The sequence below is a fragment of the Poeciliopsis prolifica genome, unplaced genomic scaffold (genome assembly GCF_027474105.1).
Source record: "Poeciliopsis prolifica strain line A6 unplaced genomic scaffold, Auburn_PproV2 SCAFFOLD003, whole genome shotgun sequence".
In the NCBI taxonomy this organism is placed as follows: domain Eukaryota; kingdom Metazoa; phylum Chordata; class Actinopteri; order Cyprinodontiformes; family Poeciliidae; genus Poeciliopsis; species Poeciliopsis prolifica.
Genome location: NW_026562378.1, coordinates 13911207 through 13933414, shown reverse-complemented (window position 1 = coordinate 13933414; position 22208 = coordinate 13911207). Strand labels below are relative to the sequence as shown.

Below are 22208 nucleotides of genomic sequence, written 5' to 3'. Positions count from 1 at the left end.
TAGGTTTTGATTTATAATAAAATCGTACTAAGCCACAGCCCCTTCTAAATTAACTGACATCATTGGTGAAGATGTCTAAGCCTTAAAAGAATTAATATTTAGGTTCAGTAACACATTTTATTGCAGTTCTCTCACCTTGAGCCACCCTTATCATCCCACTCAAGGTAAATTTTTTGGCAAAAATGAATCCTTATTCACCCTTTGTCACAGTCAGATGCCATGTTCTTATTTATTGCCTCCAAGAGAGGTACATTAAATCAGGCTGCAATTTTAAAACAAGCTTATTATTCTTGATGTTATATGTTGAGCAATATTTTTTTTCCTAGATGTCTTTAGGTTGCTATACTGTACAACACCTGTACTGCAGAAGTAATGCAAACTATTAATTAATTTGGAGTACCAAAGCGAATTTAACCCTCCACCTCTTTTCAGATGTGTACTGGGGATTTGGTCTTGCCATTTTTGTGGCCTACTTGAACCTTCACTCTTACCACGGTAGGTAACACATACTTGGTGGATGCTTGATAGAGGGCTTCATTGGGCATATACTGTTTCATGTGTTTAAACACTCTACTTTCATTTTTAGTGTACACTCTTTCATATGGGTGTGGAATCATTACATTTGCTCTGAGAGGTGCCAAACGAAAATATAGCTTTCTGAGGTATGTAGGCTTGAAAAGCAGTAACAGTTATGTTCTTGAGAATTTGTAGATTTTACTTCATCAAAATTTAGGTTCAACATGTCTCAATACATTGGAAAGTTAGCTGTGGTCTGATGTAAAGCATTACATGTTTTCTGTTTTGGACAGGAAGAGAAGACAGCAGAGAGCCTGGAGGTAGCGTACGTTTACAACCTTAGGAAACAGAAAACGGGTTTGAAATCATAAAAGCCAAAGAGCAAACTTGTTCTGATAAACCGTGAAGAGTGAGATATGCCAGGAAGTCTTCTATGATGCCATGAAAGAATGATAACGTTGGACTTTGCTTTATTTTTCTTTTTTGTAGATGTAGTAAAAAGCTCCTCAGGAATGTGCAGTTTTGAAATTTTAATATGATACCAGTATGTGATTTTATTTTGTATAAAATATTTTGTTTTATATTTTAAATTTATTTAAGTTATGCAGACACTTGTCTTAATAAACAGAACAGAACACAAGCTTTCAAAGTCAAATGCAGAGGGTTTTATTACATGACATTATGGGAGATACAAAATTTCAAGTAACCAAGAAGGTGTTTTGCTTTTTCTCATGTTCACAAGTGAGATGTAACTAGAATTGCAGCTACAGCCTTTCTTAGTCATACACTGGATGGACCTGAAACCCTGAGGTGTGTTAGTCTGAACAGCTGTAAAAATTGATATTAGAAACAGTGCTGAAAAGGAAGAATAAGGAAGTGAAATCTTATTTAATGGTTTATGGTTTCCTCACATTTCTTTGATTTTCTTTTTCTCTTTTTTTTTTGTCCCCACTACCTTCTACAAACAAGAACCCACATGCCATCTTTCTGACACTGTTGACACAATAAACACATTAAACTGGGCCCCACCCAGTATTAAAACATTAGAGAAATCCACAACTATGTTTTGTGAAACAAAGTACATAAAAGAGCACTGAAAACCACATGAAAGTGTAACTAACATGTAGAGATGCACCGAGAAATCAGCTGGTGATCAAAATTCAGTTTGGTTGAGTGCTACCAAATTTCTTTGGTGCAGAGGCTGTGACTGAGGGAAGACTAGTTATTTTCTGTTTCAGTCAGGGTTATCCAAATAAAGCAATAGGACACCCCCAAGGTTAAAAAAAAATCAGTTTTCAATAGATTTTTTTTTCAATGACAAATGACATGCACTCATTGTGGTTGCTTACACCTAGACTTTGCCTACTTTTTGTCATTTCATTCTTTTTTACACAAGCTTCTCATGAATGAAATATTGTCATATTTCAACTCGTTCCAGCTTTGGGGACTTGACTAAGGAATTAGGAAAGGGGCAGATTGACAAACTTTCAGATATCTAAGAAATCTGGATGTATTACAGCAGAGGTAGACCATGTTAGCCTTTTAAAGTTTTAACCTCTATCATGGAAAATGAAGAACTGAGAAATGTTGACAGCCTTTTGAAAATCTCAGCGTTCAGGTAGGAATCTACTCTTGGGAATACAAACAGAGATGGGTGTTTACAATTGCTAATGCTAATCATGCTAATTGCTAACATAAAAAGAGAGACAACTTAAAATCAAAATCCTCATCATTTGTCTGTAAAATTAAAAACACTGCTTTACAGAGACATTTCTGTCTGAGATGTTGCTCCTTCTGACTAAAGACAGGAAACCTGCAGATATTTCTTCAACAGAAAGGAACTAAAATTGGTTTTGGTAAGTCAAAGCTTTACAAAAACAACAAATCCCATATTGGTGCATCTCTCGTAATGTGTTAAAAATAGAACAACAATTTATTTTACACAGTGATAATCCATCAAAGGCAAACTAACCAATGGCAACAATTGGAACCAATCCTCTCTCCGGATTGGTCTATAAGAAGGGAGAGATTAAAAGTGAAGATGTGTGTGTTAGAGGTTATTTATCTCTGTGTGTTAGGATGAACGCACAAAAGGAAAGTTAAAGCAGACGTCTACTTAAACGTTAACTGCACAAAATCACAACACTTCAGTACATCTTTTAAGTGAATGGTTTAATGATAAAAATGGGTTTTGTGCTTCCACAACATACATGACTGTCTATCTCCATCTGGAGGGGATTATTTAGAAAGGTGGGTGGGGCACAGAGGAAATTACTTGGCATTAGCAGAGCTGCTGAGCATCTTTCGGATGGCCTGTGCGATGGCATCACGGTCTATCCCGTAGATCTTCAGGAGCTCATGAGGTTTGCCACTTCTGGGAACGTGGGACACAGCCAAGCGGTGAAGAATAAACCCAGACTCGTTGACCATTGCTGAGGATATTGCCTCCCCCAGACCACCTGTTAAAGAATGGTTTAGTCCGTTGGAGAAAAAGAAATTCTACACATTCTTACAGTAAAAAATAAAATTACTTTATGCTAAGTGAAAATAGTTAAAATCAACAATTTGACTTGATGTAGAGCATAAAAAAATGCAGTCCAAAGTATTAGTGACTAAAGCTGCGAAACATTCTTCATCAAGTGCACTATAACCCCGTGCGTTTATCCTATGAAGAGCTGTGCAAAGCAGACTGTGCTATGTAGGTCATGCTCTGCCCAGCAGGCACATGCTCAATTAAGGAAACCTGACAGCACTCTGCCTCTCTTTCTTTAACATTTACAAAACATATAATGGCTGCACTACCTTCCCTCTGATAGGAGCACAACAAAGCATCATTAGCCAATAGGTCAATGCCAGCACAGCATGCTTGTGTCACCGAGCCAATGGAAGCGTGCCACCACGACACAGTAACACATGAACCAATGGCAGAGCTCTGAAGCCACATTATGCTAATAAGCTTTTGGCTACCAGGCTGATGGTGCTCATATAAAATGCAAGAGCAGTGTGGCATGACTAACGATTTCTGAAACCTACCTTCGTAATAGTGGTCTTCAACGCTGAGGATCCTTCCCCGGGTGACGCGTGCATGGTCGATGATGGTTTTAATGTCCAGCGGTTTGATTGTGAAGGGATCAATCACTCTTACAGAGATCCTCTCTGGAAGATGAGTTTAATGGATCAAAACAATCCGTAAGCATATCAATTATTTGACAAGTGCAATTAGTATGGAAAACTGAAGATTATATGTAATTCTGTAGCTTTTTCTGCAATGTTTCACATGCAAGATGGCCATGGACATCTTTTTCATGGCTATTAAATTTTGGCCAGTCCTTTTTTGAGCCCAGGAAAATAAATCAGTTGAAATTCAAACCTATTTTAAAATTTTCCATTAGTATTTTGTCTAAGAAAAGATGTTCAAAGTAGAGTTTTGATAGCCCTTTTGACCACAACCACCTTAAAGATCAAGGGACGTCTTGATGTGGTCAACTTTGACATTTCAGGCACACTATAAGGTTGTACAGATTAAAAAAACTGGACAACCTTTTCAGTTAAATTGTACTCAGTACTGCATTTCTTATTGTCTTGTACCTTTCTTGAGATGCTCAGCAGCTGCAATGGCTTCATGCACAATTACTCCAGCTGCAACCACAGTCACTTGATCCTCTTTGCCTTGGAACACCACCTGACAAAGACAATTTCATTTTTTATTTTAAGTTGCTATGTTTTATGTTCTTTTTCTGTTTACACATGGAGCAGTTCATTTTTGCTAATAGGATAATAGTCACTCACCTTTGCTTGTCCAACATGGAAATCCTCATTGCTATTGTAGATGATGGCATTGTCTTGGCGACTGGTTCGAATGTAGCAAACACCCTTATTAAAGAGAATGATCAAGAAAAACATGATGATAAAGGACATTTTTGCTTTATGCAAAGGTTTTAGTACTCCTACGGAGAAAACAGTTCTACCTTTATGGTTGCAGCCAGTTCCACAGCCTTTTCTGTGGTGACGCCATCACTGGGGTAGAAGATTGTAGCAGTAGGTAGGGCCCTGAACATAGCCATGTCTTCTAGAGCCATCAGAGAGGGGCCTTCTTCTCCTGTCAGAGGGTAAAATTATTATAATCCATACAATGCATTCAACAGCAAGGCAAATAGGTTTTTTGGTGAGTTGTTGCATGCAGGAGAAAAAAGGTCATTCTGGATGCAGGGTACCTGGACTAACAAAGGGATACTTGGTTCCCTGCTGACAGCTTCCAGTGCAGACACAAAAGGAGAAAGAGGGTAGGATTGAGTTAGGACTGAAAGACCAGTGGGGGGAAACCATAAGGAAGCCACAACATAAGAGTGGAAGAAAAATAATAACTGGAGATTAATTTTTAAAAAATTATTTTTTCCTAAATTTACTATTATTACAGAGAGTGCAAAACATAATCTGAGAAGCCAAAGGCTGTGAAGTTGCCAGACACAGTGTGAAGGTATAAAAGTGGATTTTGTGATGGAATATTTTAGAAGACTGGTAAACATGGCTTATTATTATTAGCGATCTACTAACCAGTAGACAGACCACAGTGGGAGCCGCACAAGTTGATGTTGCTTTCTGAAATCACGGCCATGCGAATCTGATCATAGGCACGTGTAAAAAAGGAGGCAAGGGTGCTGGCAAATACAACGTTCCTCTCGCGGGCAGTGCATCCCATGGCAACACTGACCTGAAAAAAAAAAGGCTTTTTATTATGTATATAGGTGTAATATTCCTGTATCAAGGGAGACAGACGTGGGTCAAACACACTTGACCAAAAAAATACATCTTTGAGAATTCAATATTTCTCACAAAAATCTTCCCCCAAAAGTCTCTTTGAACCAAAGACCAGTTCAGCTTAGAGTTAGTGAGAGTAGCTTTCCAAAAATCTCTGCAGCTTATTTTGCCATATGGGGTGAATCAGAAACATACCTCATTTTATGAATAATTTCCTTTGTTCTTTCTTCGTATCATTGCACCATAAATATGTTTTTGTCAAAAGTAACACATGGTATCAGAAGTTTTACTGTTTTATTGTAAGCTACGGTATAGAAAATTACATCAGATTATCATTCTCACAAAGTCTATTTGGAAACCATTACATTTTAACGTTTCTTCTGTATTCAGCCAGATGGTTCCATCCTGTGTACTGATTAATATTTTACTTGTGAATACCCTTGTCATGACGGTTTATCGTCACATGCATGCACACATGACCTACATTAGTGATGACTGCTGGAGCCATAGAGTCAGTCTGATTGTCTCTGTGTTACGATTTAATGGAAGAATTAAATGAAGGAAAAGAGAGGTATTTTCTGACCAGGATGATTAGGACATGACAAATTCAGCATAAGAAGGAAGGTTAAAACCACTTAGGAGTAACAATAAAAGAATTGCTAAATGCAATCTCTTCTGTGTTCGTAAAACATTCCACCAGATAATCCCGTATTAAAAACACAACACTGAAAGTATCAAAAAATAGAACAGAAAATCAAGCTCTCTGGTTTGGTGAACATTTTTATGTGGATTCATTTGGGGATCATACCATGTTCTGCTGAGCAATGTAGCACTCAACAAAACGGTTTGGATGTTCATTCTTGAAGATCTCAGAACAGGTGAGATTATTGGTGTCTCCATCAAGGACTACAACACGTTCGTTGTAGCGACCCAACTTGGCCAGAGCCATTCCATATGCCTTGCGAGTGGCAATCTGTAAGAAAACAATCATAATCCAGCCATCAGTTTTGATCAAGAACACCATTATAATATTGTGTTGCAGTTATTAATTTGCAAGTCTCACCTGGATTCAGCCTAACTCGGACTTAAGTCAAATACATAAACAATTGATAATACACAGCGCACTCTTCAGGATTTTATATATTACAAATAATAAGACCTTTCAATTTTTCAGCAGTGAAATTCTGAAATACTTGCTGTACGTAACTCCACCAAAGTGCTTTGATTCCCTAACTTTCAGTGTGATGACTGTGATTGATAATATTTAAACAATCTCCTTGAACCAATACAAAAACCAACAAGAACAGAGAACATAATTACCTGTGAAAAATATTTCTCCAAATTTTAAAGCATTGAGTTAAAGCTTTAAATGGCTATTTTTCTGTCTACTAGCAGCAGCCATCTGTGCTAATGCTATGTTGTCCATAAACAGAAGCAGGAAGTAAGATACTCTGTTGAAGCTGAGGTATTTTTGGCATTTCTTGAATGTTATTTTTAATAAACTTGTTAAAAATTATAATAAATTATGTAATTAAATAATTGATAAAGCAACATTTTTCGTGTATTTCACAAAAAATCCTACTCAGAAAATGTAGTTGTTTCCTAACTTCCGATGTGTAACAGCTGCCTGTTCTTTTTTTTATCTTTTTATTTTATTTTACCTTTCAGAATTGATTAACTTTGCACTACTTTTGGATTATCGAAATGTATTTTCATACAATAATATTAAAATGAAAACTATTGCACTGAGCAATATATTTTATGGACTGAGTCAGTGCATAAAATCTGAATTGGGCTAAGAAAGATTGTTTTCAGACCGTCATTTTAAAAAAAAAACATTAAAGCTGCAGTAAAAGTTGTTAGATTAGTTGAATGGCCTTACAAAACAGTACAAACATCCAAACCTGTTGGCACATTACATGTATATAAACAATGGCACAAATTTAAACAGACATTATTATTTGTTGTGCATTAGCATAGCTAGCAAACTATAACCCAAATGCTATTTTTTTATATTTATGCTCTAATGTGTTAGCATGAGGCACAACTTAAGAAACTCAATATGACATCTTGAAATTGATGTGAGATGTGGTGATTAACTTGAGATTTAACATCAAGAATTTTATTAACAGACATATAAAGGTGAATTGATGCTGCATTTGCGTAAATTTGACAAACTTTTTCTCCAGGCTTGTAGTTTGGTGCACTTGGCATGCGGATGTTCCTCAAGCTAACAGGAGGGGAATCCTCTACGGGAGCCTGGGGGTAAAGGTGCTTGCTGGTGTTCATAATCCGGCTCTGCAGATCCTTCATAACCATCTCAGCCATGTCTTTAGGCAAAGCTTTGGCATGCCAGCCCAGTTTATCCTCTGCAGCTGAAACAGCATACATAACACATACAGACATTTTCAGTTATGTCCCTTGGAGCTGATATTGGACTGTGTGAGGTTTTGTATTTTATGAAAGAAGTGAGCCGTCCATTTGCAGATGAGGAAGGTCAAACTATTACCTGGAATCCCTTTGCCTTTGATGGTTTTAGCAATAATTGCAGTCGGTTGATGACGTGGTTGGCTCAAAGCCTTGCAAAGCTCTTCAACACTGTGACCATCCACAATAATGGCATGCCAGCTAAACTCAAACACACAGATGGGCTCACAATAAAATAATGCACGTCATTATTTATATCATGGTAATATAAAAATGTCAGTGTTGTGATTATTTTAACAAATTCTACTATATTCATTTCTACTCTGACTATTTCCACTCATGTTGAATCATCAATGTTCACTATACCCGAAAGCTTCACAGCGCTTCTGGTATTTCTCTACATGATGCTGCAGTGGTGCAGGGTCACTTTGGCCCAAGCGGTTGACATCCATGATGGCCACCAAGTTGTCAAGCTGATAGTAGGAGGCAAACGACATGGCTTCCCAGACAGAGCCCTCCGACATCTCACCATCCCCCAGCAGGCAGTACACACGGTAACTGAGGTGGATAACAAAATGAGGGGCTTTTGTCAACATCCTTGTGTGTGGTATATTATTGGTTCTGTTTGTTTCTCCAATCAACATTTTCCACTCAGACTGGATTTCTGTCCAGGACCTGAGCTGTGGCTTTATTATCAAACCCATTTCTAAAATAAAATGAATCTGCACTAGTAGACAAAAGAATAATTTTTTTGAGAAAATATTTCTGCTTACGTAGATCTACTGGCTGATATAAACAAACAAAAAAAAAGATAAATATCAGATTTTAAGCCCCGTTTTAAATAACGGTTTTCTCATGAAGAGAAGCGAGAACCAGATAAAATCAGAATTTGACTCTAATGTGCTTGGGTGGTTAAAATAATTGAGATGTGACTGCTGCGCTCTGTGATTATTGGAGCAGAAGAATCGTGAGTGCAGACATGTAGCTGCAGCACACACCCGCTGAATGTGGAAATCCTCATAAAAATGCATTACAAAGGTGCATTCCTTAAGACTTAAATTTAATTTACAGAATTCTTCAATATAAAAATCTTACTTTATTAGAGTACTACACCCTTTCAAAATTTAGAGATACTATTGTGTAGTGTATTTTTCTGTGACCATGTGCATTCATCATTATAATATAGCTGGGTAATGAAACATGGATGTTCACAGCAAAAGTTTATAAAATAAATATATAAAATGTAGAAAGAAACTCCTAATAATTCATGCTATTTTTTGGCTCAATGACACAAACTGAGGCATGAGATTTGAGCTGATCAGCTGTTAAAACAGAGGATAAGTAATCAACTTTGATGAAGAAAATTTGATGGAAAAGCATACAAAGAAAGAGAAAGAGAAAATGACATACTATAGAAAAGTCTAGGGTATTTCCATTATGTTGTCAGTCAAGACCTGATAAGGTGCTGAAGTACCTTAAAATAGTCTCTGAAATTTTTATTCTTCCCTGTTGTCCAGTATAAATGTTTGTGAAGGATTACCTGGACTTGTCAAAGTATTTCCCAGTGTAAGCCATTCCACAGGCCACGCCAAGACCCTGCCCCAGTGATCCAGTGACTACATCGACAATTTGTTGCCTCTGAAAACATAGGAATTATGAATGCCATCAGGAGGTGGGGGCTGTTGATTCATTGGGTGTACTAATCCAGGGTAATCCCTGTAGGTGTAGGGCAGTTTGTCACTGTTTACCGGAGTTGGGTGTCCCTCCAGGGTTGAGTCAACCTGGCACAAACTGAGCAGATCACTCTCCTTTAGGAAACCAGTTTCAATCCACATGGAGTACAAGGCAGGAGCAGCGTGACCCTGAGATCAGACACAGCAGCAGCTTAGAATGCCAAGACACAAATATGAAACAGATTCCTGACCATTCCTGAGAACTCTGCAGCTCACCTTGGAAAGGATGAAGCGATCGTTGTTGAAATTTCTTGGATCTTCGGGGCGGTACTTCATGGTATGGAAGAAAAGGACAGACATAATCTCTGCTACACTGCAGCATGATGTGGGATGGCTGTACAACAGAGGAGATAAGACTCAGAAAATCCCACAGACTCCAGCTTAGTGCTTTACTATTTTAATTTCAGGACCAATAGAAAGTTTACACATTTCTATGTAAGCGGTTTCCTTTAGAGAATTACTGTAATAGTTCTGGAGGAAGGTCTTACTGATACATACACATGTTCATATTTTTTTTACAGAAATTCAAAAACTTAACATTAGGGAATCTCTTCATGAATTTTAAATGAACAGTGCTTAGACGAGGAACTGTTGGAAATGCAGACATAAGCTCAAAATAAACTGGACTTTCTAAAAACTGAAGTTAATTTTTTTTAATAGGAATATAACAGTGTACATTTCAGATCTGAAAGATAATCATCATATCCTAAAGAATACACAAAACATTTTTTTCATCTCTGTAAAATCCAAAATATTTAAGTCGCTTACTAATCTTAAAACATCTGACTGTTGATTTCAAAGCAAATAACATTCATAAAAAAATAAACCCAATGCACTGACATGTAGTGACATGTAATTCATGCATTAATGCTCACAGTAATGCATGAACAGAACCACTCCATCTTTCCATTGTCAGAATTTTAAAAAATCGAATCTACATATTTTACATATTTAAAACAATGTAATGGCTTTATATATATAATATAATAATATAATATTTCTGCTTATATATATATATATATATATATATATATATATATATATATATATATATATATATATATATATATATATATATATATATATATATATATATATATATATATATAAATAAACAAAACTTTGAATGTAACCATTTTTTATATAAATAGACCAAAAGGAGCATGACGCCAGAACACACTGTTCCTTTGAACCTTTGTGTGCGTTTGTGTCTTTGTGTGTGCATCTGTGTGGGTACAGTTCAGTCGATTTGCTCAGACGATTATTTTTCTAGATTGAAAAGCATTATTTAAGTTTCTCCCAGGTATACACGTTTTTGCTGAAATGTCCTAATCCAAGTATCAAAATATCCTTTTCTCCAGATTTAAAGAACAGGCTATGTTTGTGGCTTGAACTCACCCACTTCCAGCTGCAGTCGTTGCCTTAATGGAGTTGATTCGGAGGCGGTTGGCGATGTTCCTCAGCGCCTGCACTGTCTGCTGGTCAGGTTTGTGGTAATCCTCCATGAAGTCAAAATGTTAAGTTCCACAGCACCAGAAAAATGAAAAATGAATGATGAGTTTGTGTGTTTTTGTGTAGGTCTGAGCTTTGCCAGAGCAGCACTTGTGTTTGTATGTGTGAGAAGGACAGAGAGAAAGAGGGAGAGCAGAGAGCAGAGGCTGGATTTTATCCTACAGGGTTTACAGACAAAATGCACAAGGACAGATGCACATACACACCCATGGACATTCAGACGCAGAGGAGGGGGCAGGCTAGTGGTGGTGGAGGGGGCAGGGTGGTGGAGGTGGATGGTTGTGGGATGGGTGTTGCTGCAAAAATATAATGCCATATATTCCACTCATTCTATTGGCCGCAGTGTGACGGTTATGCTGATGGGTGAGGTGTGGTGTTTTAAGCATCTCAGCTTGATCAAATGTGACATTACTGTCTAAACTAATCTATCAAAAATGACAGCTGATTACACCTTGTTTTGTGCTGATGAAAAGCCACCCATTCTTGTTGCTAAGGATTAAAAAACTTAGCAACAAACCTGTATTTAATCTGTGCAAAAAATGCACAGATTAAATATATGAAGTTACAAGAACAAGAAAAAAGGGGCGCCCACAATAAATGAATTATACATGAGATATGTCAGATATAAGACACTGATGGAGCAGGGAATTATTTGCTTAAATGCTAAATCGACAAAGTTAAAGAAAAGAGACGGATATAAATTCAGCTGATTACACAAATCTGTGCATTGCAATAGCTGTCTTTCAGAATTTTTGACATTTTTCATGTTACAAACTCAAATCCCAAGGTATTTTAACAGGATTTTATACAGTAGAAGAACGTAAAATCTATGAAAAGCTATTAGCTGTTTTGTGATTATTCAATAATTGTGAAGCAGAAGGAAAATTATGACTTTTAATTTTAAAAAAACGTGTGTTGTTCATTCAGGAATAAAGTATATTTAATCCTGATGACCCAATAACTTGTAGATCAACCTTTAGGTCTTCAGAGTATGGCTGCACCATTTTTGGATGTTTACATTTGAAGTTTTGCCTTTTCTTCTGCAAAATAGCCCAAGTTCAGTCAGATCAGATGGAGAACATCAGTAAACAGTCATTTTGAAGCCTTGATTTAGGTTTGACCTTTGGGTTGTTGTAAAATACGAACAAACAATCCAGACATATTTATCCATCACGCAATACATTATACTGTAAAACATTATCACCTCATAAAGAAAAGAAAGAAAAACACCAAATCCAGGCTCTTAATTTATTATTTTCATTAAATTGTATAATAAGGGTGTGTTCCAAAAATGATAAAAAAATAATTATAATTATTTATAATAATAATAATAATATTGTATGTTATTCAACAGTGCTTTAGTGCTTGGTCTCTAATCTCAAGAAAATCCCCTGTGAGCCTGTAGGAAGATTACTCTGCCATCTACAGGATAATCTTTGTCAGTACATTTGACCTGTTTCTATTTTTATGCCATCTGATGTATTATCTAAGAAGACAAACTGAAATGTGAAAAACCTAAAGTATAAAATATAAATTATTTGGAGTTTGCCCCATTACTCCTTTGTAAGCATCATTAGTGAGGCACATTTGGTCTATGACTTCATCACACTGACAGTTTGGTTCAGAAATTAGACATATGACGATCACTTTTCATGTATCACTCAAATTTTCAACATTTCCTTTCAGAAATATTGTTTCAGAATAGTTTATGAATTGAATTACTTTAAAGAAATAAAACTGGTGATTCTGAGTGGTACATGGGGTTGCATGAGACCGGAAATGTAGTTTGGATTTCTAATATGAAGTGCTTTGTAAACTATTAAGGAAATTTTAAAGTCAATTCTTTAAGTCGTAGTCTTTTATAACCTTCTGTGACCACGTGTTTATGTGGAAAAAGTCCACAATAAATTAAAAAGTACAGCAAATTGTTTTGCTTGTTTCATTAAAATTCCAAATTGGTATGAGATTTTACACCTGTTTTGTGGGTATGCGAACTTCTAACTGTAAGGAACTGAACATTTTGAGATGCATTTCTGCTTAATGCAGACAGACACTATTTCTTGAATAGAAAGTCGTTGACGTTCCTCACAAGCCAAGTGTTTACCAAGGTTTAGACACCAGAGGGCGCTATCTCCCAGTAAATATTGACTGGATGTTGCCTGACATAAAAAAGCATGATTGATGGGTCTGATAACTAGTACTAGAACTGATGAAAAAAAGACTAAAAGTTTTTTGCCTTTATTTTAGCTATGAACTTTTAGTGTAAACATAAAAACTAATTGTGATACCAATACTGCAACAATAAAGTGTGAGTGAAATCTGTGCAATTGTGGCACATGCTTTATGACTGTCACTACTCCAAATAATTTGTCCAGATACCCCTCTGCCATATTATCATCTCTGCCCCCTCCCACAGTTGGAAGGTCAAAGCCCAGCATCTCTGCTTTTACTGTCGGACAGCGATGACCTCCTTTGAGGGCCCCCTCTGCTTCCATTCTGGCTCCACCGACATTGTCCTTCTCTCAGTTTGCAGCAACTCCTCTGGGCTCCTGGGACCTGTCAGAAAAGCTTTCCTTCACAGAGCCCCACAGGTGCCATCCAATGGAAGCCTGGGAAGACAATGACACGTGATGGAGCTTGGCCAATGTCTGACTTGCACAGCTGCACACTTCCTGGAGGGAAAGTACATTCAGAAAGCATGAATGTTTCTATTTTTAAATCTGTTTGGCTGAAAAAGAGGAGCAGAAGCATCACTATTAAAATAATACCTTGATAGACAGACAGACAGACAGACAGATAGATAGATAGATAGATAGATAGATAGATAGATAGATAGATAGATAGATAGATAGATAGATAGATAGATAGATAGATAGATAGATAGATAGATAGATAGATAGATAGATAGATAGATAGATAGATAGATAGATAGATAGATAGATAGATAGATAGATAGATAGATAGATAGATAGATAGATAGATAGATAGATAGATAGATAGATAGATAGATAGATAGATAGATAGATAGATAGATAGATAGATAGATAGATAGATAGATAGATAGATAGATAGATAGATAGATAGATAGATAGATAGATAGATAGATAGATAGATAGATAGATAGATATCCTCTTCCTCTTTGCTTTTATCAGTTGATTTCCTTAAACCGCTCCACAGCCACCATAATGACACAGTGCTTGCCCTTCCTCCTGAGAGCTGTCTATCATCTACAGATCTAACTCACTCACAGTGGAAATAAGACCAAAACCTTTTAGGACCTACCATTAAATTGTCAGCAAAGCCCCAGACAGATATTCACACATGTACTGGGAGATCGTTTTCATAGCAGGAGTAAGGCCCTGGTTCGGAGGAGAAATGGTAAAACATGTTGGAGAAGGAGATGCATTCATAGCCTAAAAGTGGAGCTATTGATGAAGTGAGGAAATGAGAGCCAAGGAGATTTAAAATGAGCTATTATGAAGATTCAGTTGAAGAGCTTGGAGAGGAGCAGAGGAAGTGGATGAAGAGGGAAAAGAGAAAGGAAAGGAAGATTGTGTGAGAGGGGTTGAAGCATGCGTTCTGGGCTCAGCGGCAAAGTTGACGATGTACTGGGAGAACAGCTGCGCTGCAGGGCTTTCAGGCTCTATCACTACTGCTCTCCTTCAACCAGCTCCACACACACACACACACACACACACACACACACACACACACACACACACACACACACATATACACACACACATATATATATATATATATATATATATACACACACAATGCTATCATAAACATGCAGAGGCACTGATTAGGCTCAGTGCAGACAAATGTTCTGCAGTATGAACCAGGTTTCACATGCACATCCAGACAAGGAGATCTAATCAAGTTCATGTCAGTTTATCTATATTGTGCAAATTTACAACACATGCCATTTGAAGGTAATTTACAAAAAGTAATTTCAATTCATTCATTCATACGATGAGGTATGAGAGAGGCAGAGCCAGGGAGAAATTTTTTTCCAGACTTCTCTTTAGGACTCCTTTCCAGTCCTGGACTTCTGGACAGGATATTTCTAATTCTGGCAATATTACAGAAAGAAAGGAAATCCAAGAAATCTATTCAGTAAGGGATTTAAATTACATATCCTAGTCAAAAATAACACAGGTACTTTCTTACCAGAAGCCATTTTAATGCCATCCAGATCAAGTGACTGATTAAGCTGTTTCATTTTAGACATTTTGATGCAAAGATGAGAACTTCTGCTTTCTAAGAATTGAAAAACAGAAAGTTTGGTGTCATCCAGGTTCGTATGTCCTCAAGACATGCCTGTAATCTTCCAAACAGAGTGGACTCATCAGGATTATTGGAATATTATTGGAAAAATATAGTTGAGTATCATCAGCATAACAGTGGAAATTTATCTCATGCTGTCTGACGATTTGACCAATTCTCTTTACTGTGAATCCAAAGCCCAATGTGTGAGAAGTATATGAGGCTGTCTTTGGACTCCCAATATCAGAATATCCAATATCTTGTGATAGTTTGGCGACATTTTCAGGGTGTACCCTTCTCACCCACTGTGTGATGGAGGTAGGCAGCAGTCTCCCTTGCAACCTGAAGCTCTGCAGTGATTAATTAAATACTTAGCTGTGTGTTTCCTGATGCAAACCAAAAAGAGAACATCGACTTTCCATGTGTTTTATGGAACTGGTTTTAAGATTCTTTTGATGTCTTACACAAGTTTTTAAATTACTTTTAGTTCTTAAAGTTTTACATTTTTCATTTAGTCTTTTTTTTTTTTTTTTTTACCAGCAGCTACTATTCTGCTGCTGGTCAGATAGCATTGCATGTATTCTTGTATGCAGTCACTGGTGATGGGTACATCTTGTCAAATGGTTCTTTAGTCAATAGCATAGTGCAGGTAACTGTCTACAGTCCCTACTTGATCATCCAGGAAGAGTGAAAGTGGCAGGTCAGTGACTTGATGCAGTCAGTTTTATTTCCTTTAACTTACTTTGAAAATATATTTACTTGACTTGGATGAATTGACTGAAATTATTTTTTAAGTACTTTGAGACTACATTTGATGTAAAATGATACAGTATAAATAAACTGAATTGAATGGTTACCACAAATGGAATCACACTTTCACCAATAAATAATACCTGTCACAGACTATTAAACTACTTGATAAACTTTAAAAAAATACACTTAGAGTCCTGGACAGAAAACCAAACAATATATCATCATTATTACATTCTTACCAATGTGGTGCATCCTGAAATCTTTAACAGCGTTTTACTTTTTCCACATTTTGTTCTGTCACAGCATCATTCCAAATTGTTTTAAATGACTTCTCAAAATTCTACATGCAAATGCTCCATTACGATTTTAATATTAAAAATAGAAAACAAAAATAATCACATTGATTCACACTGTTTCCACTGATTGTACTTCAGATGTTTCTATAGCTTAAATGGAGTTCACCATTTAACCTGTGATAGGTGATTTGTGACCATATCTTAAAACAAGGAATGTCTGAGAGCACACATCACACCAAACCTTGGAGCAGATAGGCTATAGCAGCTGAACACTACACTGAGTTCCACTCCTGTCAACTAAGATTACGACATTCAGTCTACTATTCACACAGGCTCACAGAAATTAGGCAAAAACATAGAAAATGTTGGCTGGCCCAACAAATTTCTACATCCAAATGGTAAGGTCAGAATGTGGTGCAAAGAGCACGAACGCAGGATCCGTCCTTCCTTGTGTCAATGCCTCAGGTTGCTGCTGGTGGTGGAGTAATGCTGTAGGTGAAATTCTTTTGACACATCTAAGTATTAACCAAGCATTGTTTAAATGCCACAAATGAGTATTTTTGCCGACCATTCCCACGCTGTACCAATCTTCTGATGGCTACTTCAAGCAGGATAGTCCATCACAAACTAAAGCTGAGATCATGTCAAAGTGGTTGATGTGGTGGGACAGGAAATTCAGGGGAGATTAACATCATGGATGTGCAGCTGACAAATCTGCTGCTACTGGATGCTGCATCCATGTAAATATGGCTCAAAATCTGTGAGAAATATTTTGGATAAAAATTTTAAATCTGTGCTGTGATGAACGAAAGTAGTTTTAAGGGGAAAGTGTGAACAATTCATCACTAGAACGCTTTGTGGAAAGCACTGTGCTACATTTTGCTATCTATGAGCTGATTGATTGATTAATTGATTGATTGATTGATTGATTGATTGATTGATTGATTGATTGATTGATTGATTGATTGATTGATTGATTGATTGATTGATTGATTGATTGATTGATTGACTGACAGAATTACAATATATGTATTGAATTATAAACTGGAACACTTGCTGAGACTGCTGCAGCAGATACTTTTACAGTTCATATAAAATTCCTCCTGCAGATTTATCACAATCTGATTTAAAAGTGATGAGGGTGAAACGTAGAGATGAAGGAGAAAGAGCGAAGTGCAAAATACAACAGATGTTCACTGTGAACTACATATGTTGAAAAAGAGCATATTTATTTACTCATTCCCATCAGAGAAGGACTACACATTATTTACACAGAGCTTTCACAGGAGAGATAAAAACATGAACAGGTTGACAGTCTCCTAATAAAGATTTGTATTTTTGAAACAAAACTTGAAAAAACTGTTTTTAAGGCAAATTTAACTGTTCCCTAATCACATATATTTTTGTTGCCTTGGAAATTAATTCCTGCATTAAGTTATGTCTTGTTGTGATTCAAAGTTCTCTTTTCAGATTAAAGTAAATTTAAATTTAATTTGGAAATCAACGTCCTTGCGTCTGGAGGATTCTACAATGGTACAGTAATTCATGCAAACTTAGCTGCACATAGTGATTAAAAATATGTTTTAGTTGACCAACAGTCATGTGTTACAAATCGTAATTTTAATGGTGCATGTTCTATTCTAATTCTGAGAAACTAATGTTTTGACAGTCTTGGTCTTAATCATCAAATTTAATAGAAATAGATATTTTTCAAAGTCTAATTTTATCTACTGAGTTAAATGACCTTTTCAATCAATTATATTTTTCAATTCAGCTATATCTCTGAAAAATACAAACTTATACAGCAGTTGCCACCAACATATGCACACAGATGCAGAGCAGGATATCCATTAGTGAATAATGCAGGTTTGTTCTAGAAGAAACCATTATCCAGGGCAGACAGGTAAGCCGATACACAGGACCTCATCCCAGCCTCGTCGTCCAGCCTCTGTTCACCTGCTGCGGCTCACTCGTTCACTGATCAGGAGAGGAATGTTTTCAGCTTTCTGTCAGAGAGACATGATGTAGGTGAAGAAGAAACCCCACAGAGCCGTTCTAATTAAACAGGTGAGATCTCCACAACACTGGCAGCGATGGCTCAGACATGTCATAACGTCAGACTCTGAAATCCTGTTACTCTCATAGACATGTAAATAAAACTGCTGATGGTTTTAGTCAGGCTTGGCGATTGTTATTTCTATGTTGTTGTTTTGACTAAAGCAGAATAATTAAAATCTTTCAATAGTTGTCAAAAGGTCATCTATGGGTGAAGGCTATCACTTGGTCATAACTTTTTCATAAGGGCTGTATTTATGCATAAAACCTTGTGTATGACAGATGTACAAGCTCTCCCTGAGGCTTCTGCTCTTGTCAGATATTTCTCTCGCTGTATCACACACAAGATGTTATATATGTATCTAGGAACCTGTGGTCCTATGTCAGTGTGGGCTGCTGTTATTATGTTTTACTATTACTGATGTTGCTAAAATATTATGTCACATGAAACTATGAATGAATCATTGTTTCTATTCAAACCTCAGAGAAAGAAGTTTAGAATATATTTTGGGGTATTTATTATGAAATAATACAAAAAAAAGCTTTCAGTCAGACATTATGCAGCTAAAGGCAGCAGCTGTAACAGGAGAGAGGTGTGTCACCATGAGGTGGTGTAGACTTACTTTCTCATTATGAACACATGTGACATACAGTCTCTGGATAGGACAAATATTCACTGACTTTGCTAGTCATTAATAGTTAATGACTAGCCTTTGCCTTCACTGTTAAAGGTAAAGGCTTCCACATATCTGAATGAAAACAGGATTCAATAGAAATATACTCCAAACAAAAACAACAGACTTGTAGCGACTTAATTTTAAAACTTACTAAATTACAAATATATTGTATATAACCACCACCATGTTTGATTGTTGGCAAGTGTTTTTTCTTCTTTCTTTCTGAAACGCTGTAGTAGTTTTCTGTCAGATGTAATGTGACCTTTTAAAAAGTTTAACTTTCCCTGCAAGTTTTGAGGATCAGCAAATTTTGTGTTTCTTTTTTTTTGTGACACTGGGATTTTTGTTCCTTTTGCTCAGCACTGGTTTTCCAGTATTGGGAAATGGATACAACTTCAGCTCTATTTCCAGTTGTCCAATAATGACCACTGCAAGTGAGGTCTGTGCTTTGAGTGCTGTTGGTTCTTTTTAACCCTGCTTATGGAAGAGTGGCAAGAAGAAAGCCGGTGTTCAATTAAATTCAAGAATACTTCATTTATCCCATAAGGAAAATAGATGTTGTCATATCTAATTGTATCACAGCGTCTTTTAAGAGTTATTGTAGATGTTGATGCTGTGAGCAAGAAGGATCTCCGGTAGCAATCAGTCTTACAACAAATCTGAAGATGCTTCTGACTTTGACAGTGTCGGGATTTTTCTTGGGATGCTGACAGCTTGATTTCCTGACAGCAGAGATGATATTCCATAGCAACATGTCCTGGATGACACCATCACTTGTTGGCAAGCATTGCTACATTTGTTTTTTACTACTTTTGTTTGTGTGGTCAGAAAGCAAAGCAGGGAATCTGGGATATAACCCTTTATCTGATATGACCTCTGGAGCAGATGGTTTGAACTTCCTCCTTCTCTCTCTACTACCCCTTCTTAGATTCAGGGTAGTAGTTAAGGTATTTTTGAGTTTTGAGATCCTTTTCAGCTGCTCCTATTTGTAAAAACAATACTTTGTTATCATGATTATACTAGGCATACTAGGCATAGAAATTGTCCAAAAGTAAAGAAGTAAGAGCAAAACTTGATTCAGGTGCACAGCATCCAAAACCAGTCATGGGATGAATCAGGTCTGGAATCTGAACAATAGACATCCTGTTTCCAGTTCCCCTCAAGGACACAGCAAACACGTGTCAGAACAAATGCATCGCCCCCTATGATGAAGCATGATTGTCATAGAATCATAATTTGGGAAAGCTGATCAAAGTTTCTGATAGCAGATGGACCTAAGTAGCGGCCAGTTCTGTAAGAAAACCCATTAGAGGCTGCAAAAGACTCAAAACTGCTGCGGAGATCAGAAAAAGCTTTAAACTCTTGTGCTCCATAAAATAAGCTCCCAAATATGGAATGGTGATTTGATAAATTCAGTCTGTATCCTGATGAGTGACCCGCAGGTAGCTCTATCTGGCCTATCCAGGAGAATAAGGAGGTGTAAGAGGAGGAGGAGGAAGAGGAGGAAGAGGTGGAGAGCTCACTCTCTGATGAACGATCACATCGGCTGTTCACTGGCGCCGTGACGATAAACAGTCAGCGGACAAGGATGCTCTGTAGTCTGGTGCGCACACTTCTGTCTCCAGCTCTCCACAGTCACCATGGAGGAGCCTAATTAAATGCACAGACTCGGTGTGCGTGTCTCTGCTGCTCCGGATGGGGGGAGCCGATGATCTCTCTTATTTTATTTCAGGATTTGCAAGCATTTCTCGCCCTGTTTGAAGCCCGAGCGGAGAGGACCGCGGCGGATCTGCGAAGTCTTCAATTAAAAAAGGTACGGCTCTGAACTGAAGTCAGCCCCTTTAGCATGGCTGCGTTTATCTGCAGGTTTCCGTGTGTCGGGGTTTTAGTCGGAGGACAGTTTTGTCTCGCAGGAGCAGATCCGACGCTTTTATCGGAAAACAGCGATATGCGTCTCTGGCCGCACTATTAGCCCCGAGTGGATCTGATTGAGGCTGGTTGTGAACGAGGCTGCCAGCTGTTTGTGCAGGACCATCTGACGGCTGCGTTGCTCAGTTTGTCAGCCCTGAAGACAGCCTGTCATTTCACATCGGGTTTTTGAAGACGAGGGTGGGGGGTTATTTGTCTTACCTTGGTGGGGGTCCAAGGAGAAACATAAGGACGCTTTGTGATGGGTTAGTTTGTCACGAATCGCTCATGGAAATGTCAGCGCTCGTTTCCATCACCGATGTCGATGCAGGGCTGAAATGAAAATCCTCGTGAAATAACACCAAAAAATGCATTGTTCACACTCACAAAGCGCAACACAAAGGATTTGTAAGTGCTTCAGCAGAGATGCTGCAGCTGCAGCCCTGCTCTGCAGCAGTCCCACACTCATATTGCATTTTTGTTGGCAATAAGAAGATTAATTCTTCTCTGAGCATCTCTGCAATGTGACCTTTTCGGTTTCTTCCTCTGCGGGGCCTGCTCGCAGTTCAAGGACTTTACAACAGCTGACGTGACCGAGTGACGCCTGAGAGTGGCAGCTCTTGATTTTGACACGCTTTGTTTATTTGTTTGTGTTGTCGCTGCATTAAAGCATCTGCTTCGGCTTTTTTTCCTCACCACGGCCAGACCGAGAGTCAAGCCAAAACCAATCTGCCATGTTGGTTGTAGTTCTGAAAGATGAACCTCTGTTTGTCCGCTTACATTAAAAAAAAAGACACAGCAGAGGGATGCATTTCACATGTGGTGAGATTATGCAACCATTTTCCTTTGCAATATTTTGCCTAAACATATGCTGTTTTTATTTTTATTTTTGTTTTAGCCCACCATCACAGTTTAAATCAGCAACACAAGACCTATTTTCTGCACTGATACTTGTGTCTGATGAACTATCATATCTTACAAAATATCAGATATTTCTGATTAACTGTAGGTCAGTATTAGCAAAAGCCAATGTTGTGCTGAACAGCTCCTGTCTCCTCTCACCCAACTTGCACCAGTTTTTTTTTTTTGATATGTTGAGTAGATTTATTTTCAATTGAGCTAAAATACTAAAATACAAGTTTAAATTTTTTTTAGCCCAAAGTTAAACAAAGACACCTTTTGATTGTGCCTCAATCTTTTTGTTTAGGCAAAAATATAAACTTATAAAACTTATGTCCACTGGCACAAACCCCCTCAAATATTTGCATGCACAAGTCAAAGAGTCACTTTCCAAAGCCACC

The 22208-nt window shown here is 37.5% G+C and overlaps 2 protein-coding genes across 2 annotated transcripts in view; one reads left to right on the top strand and one right to left on the bottom strand.

Moving 5' to 3' along the window:
* Window positions 1-1158: 1158 nt before the first annotated feature.
* On the bottom strand, window positions 1159-11116 carry LOC129354958 (transketolase-like). Its single transcript, XM_055024527.1, has 14 exons — window positions 10833-11116; window positions 9651-9768; window positions 9450-9563; window positions 9242-9339; window positions 8068-8259; window positions 7784-7902; window positions 7453-7649; window positions 6083-6247; window positions 5071-5227; window positions 4485-4615; window positions 4306-4389; window positions 4105-4198; window positions 3550-3672; window positions 1159-2975 (listed from the first exon to the last, which is right to left on the bottom strand). Exons 1-14 carry the CDS (start codon window positions 10937-10939, stop codon window positions 2788-2790), a joined length of 1887 nt encoding a protein of 628 aa, XP_054880502.1. The 5' UTR covers window positions 10940-11116; the 3' UTR covers window positions 1159-2787.
* Window positions 11117-20551: 9435 nt separating this feature from the next.
* cacna1da (calcium channel, voltage-dependent, L type, alpha 1D subunit, a) overlaps window positions 20552-22208 on the top strand; it is a 68900-nt gene continuing 67243 nt past the window's right edge. Inside the window, exon 1 of the mRNA XM_055022065.1 lies at window positions 20552-20812. The gene's annotated coding sequence lies outside the window, so the exon portion shown is untranslated. The remainder of the gene's footprint in view (window positions 20813-22208) is intronic.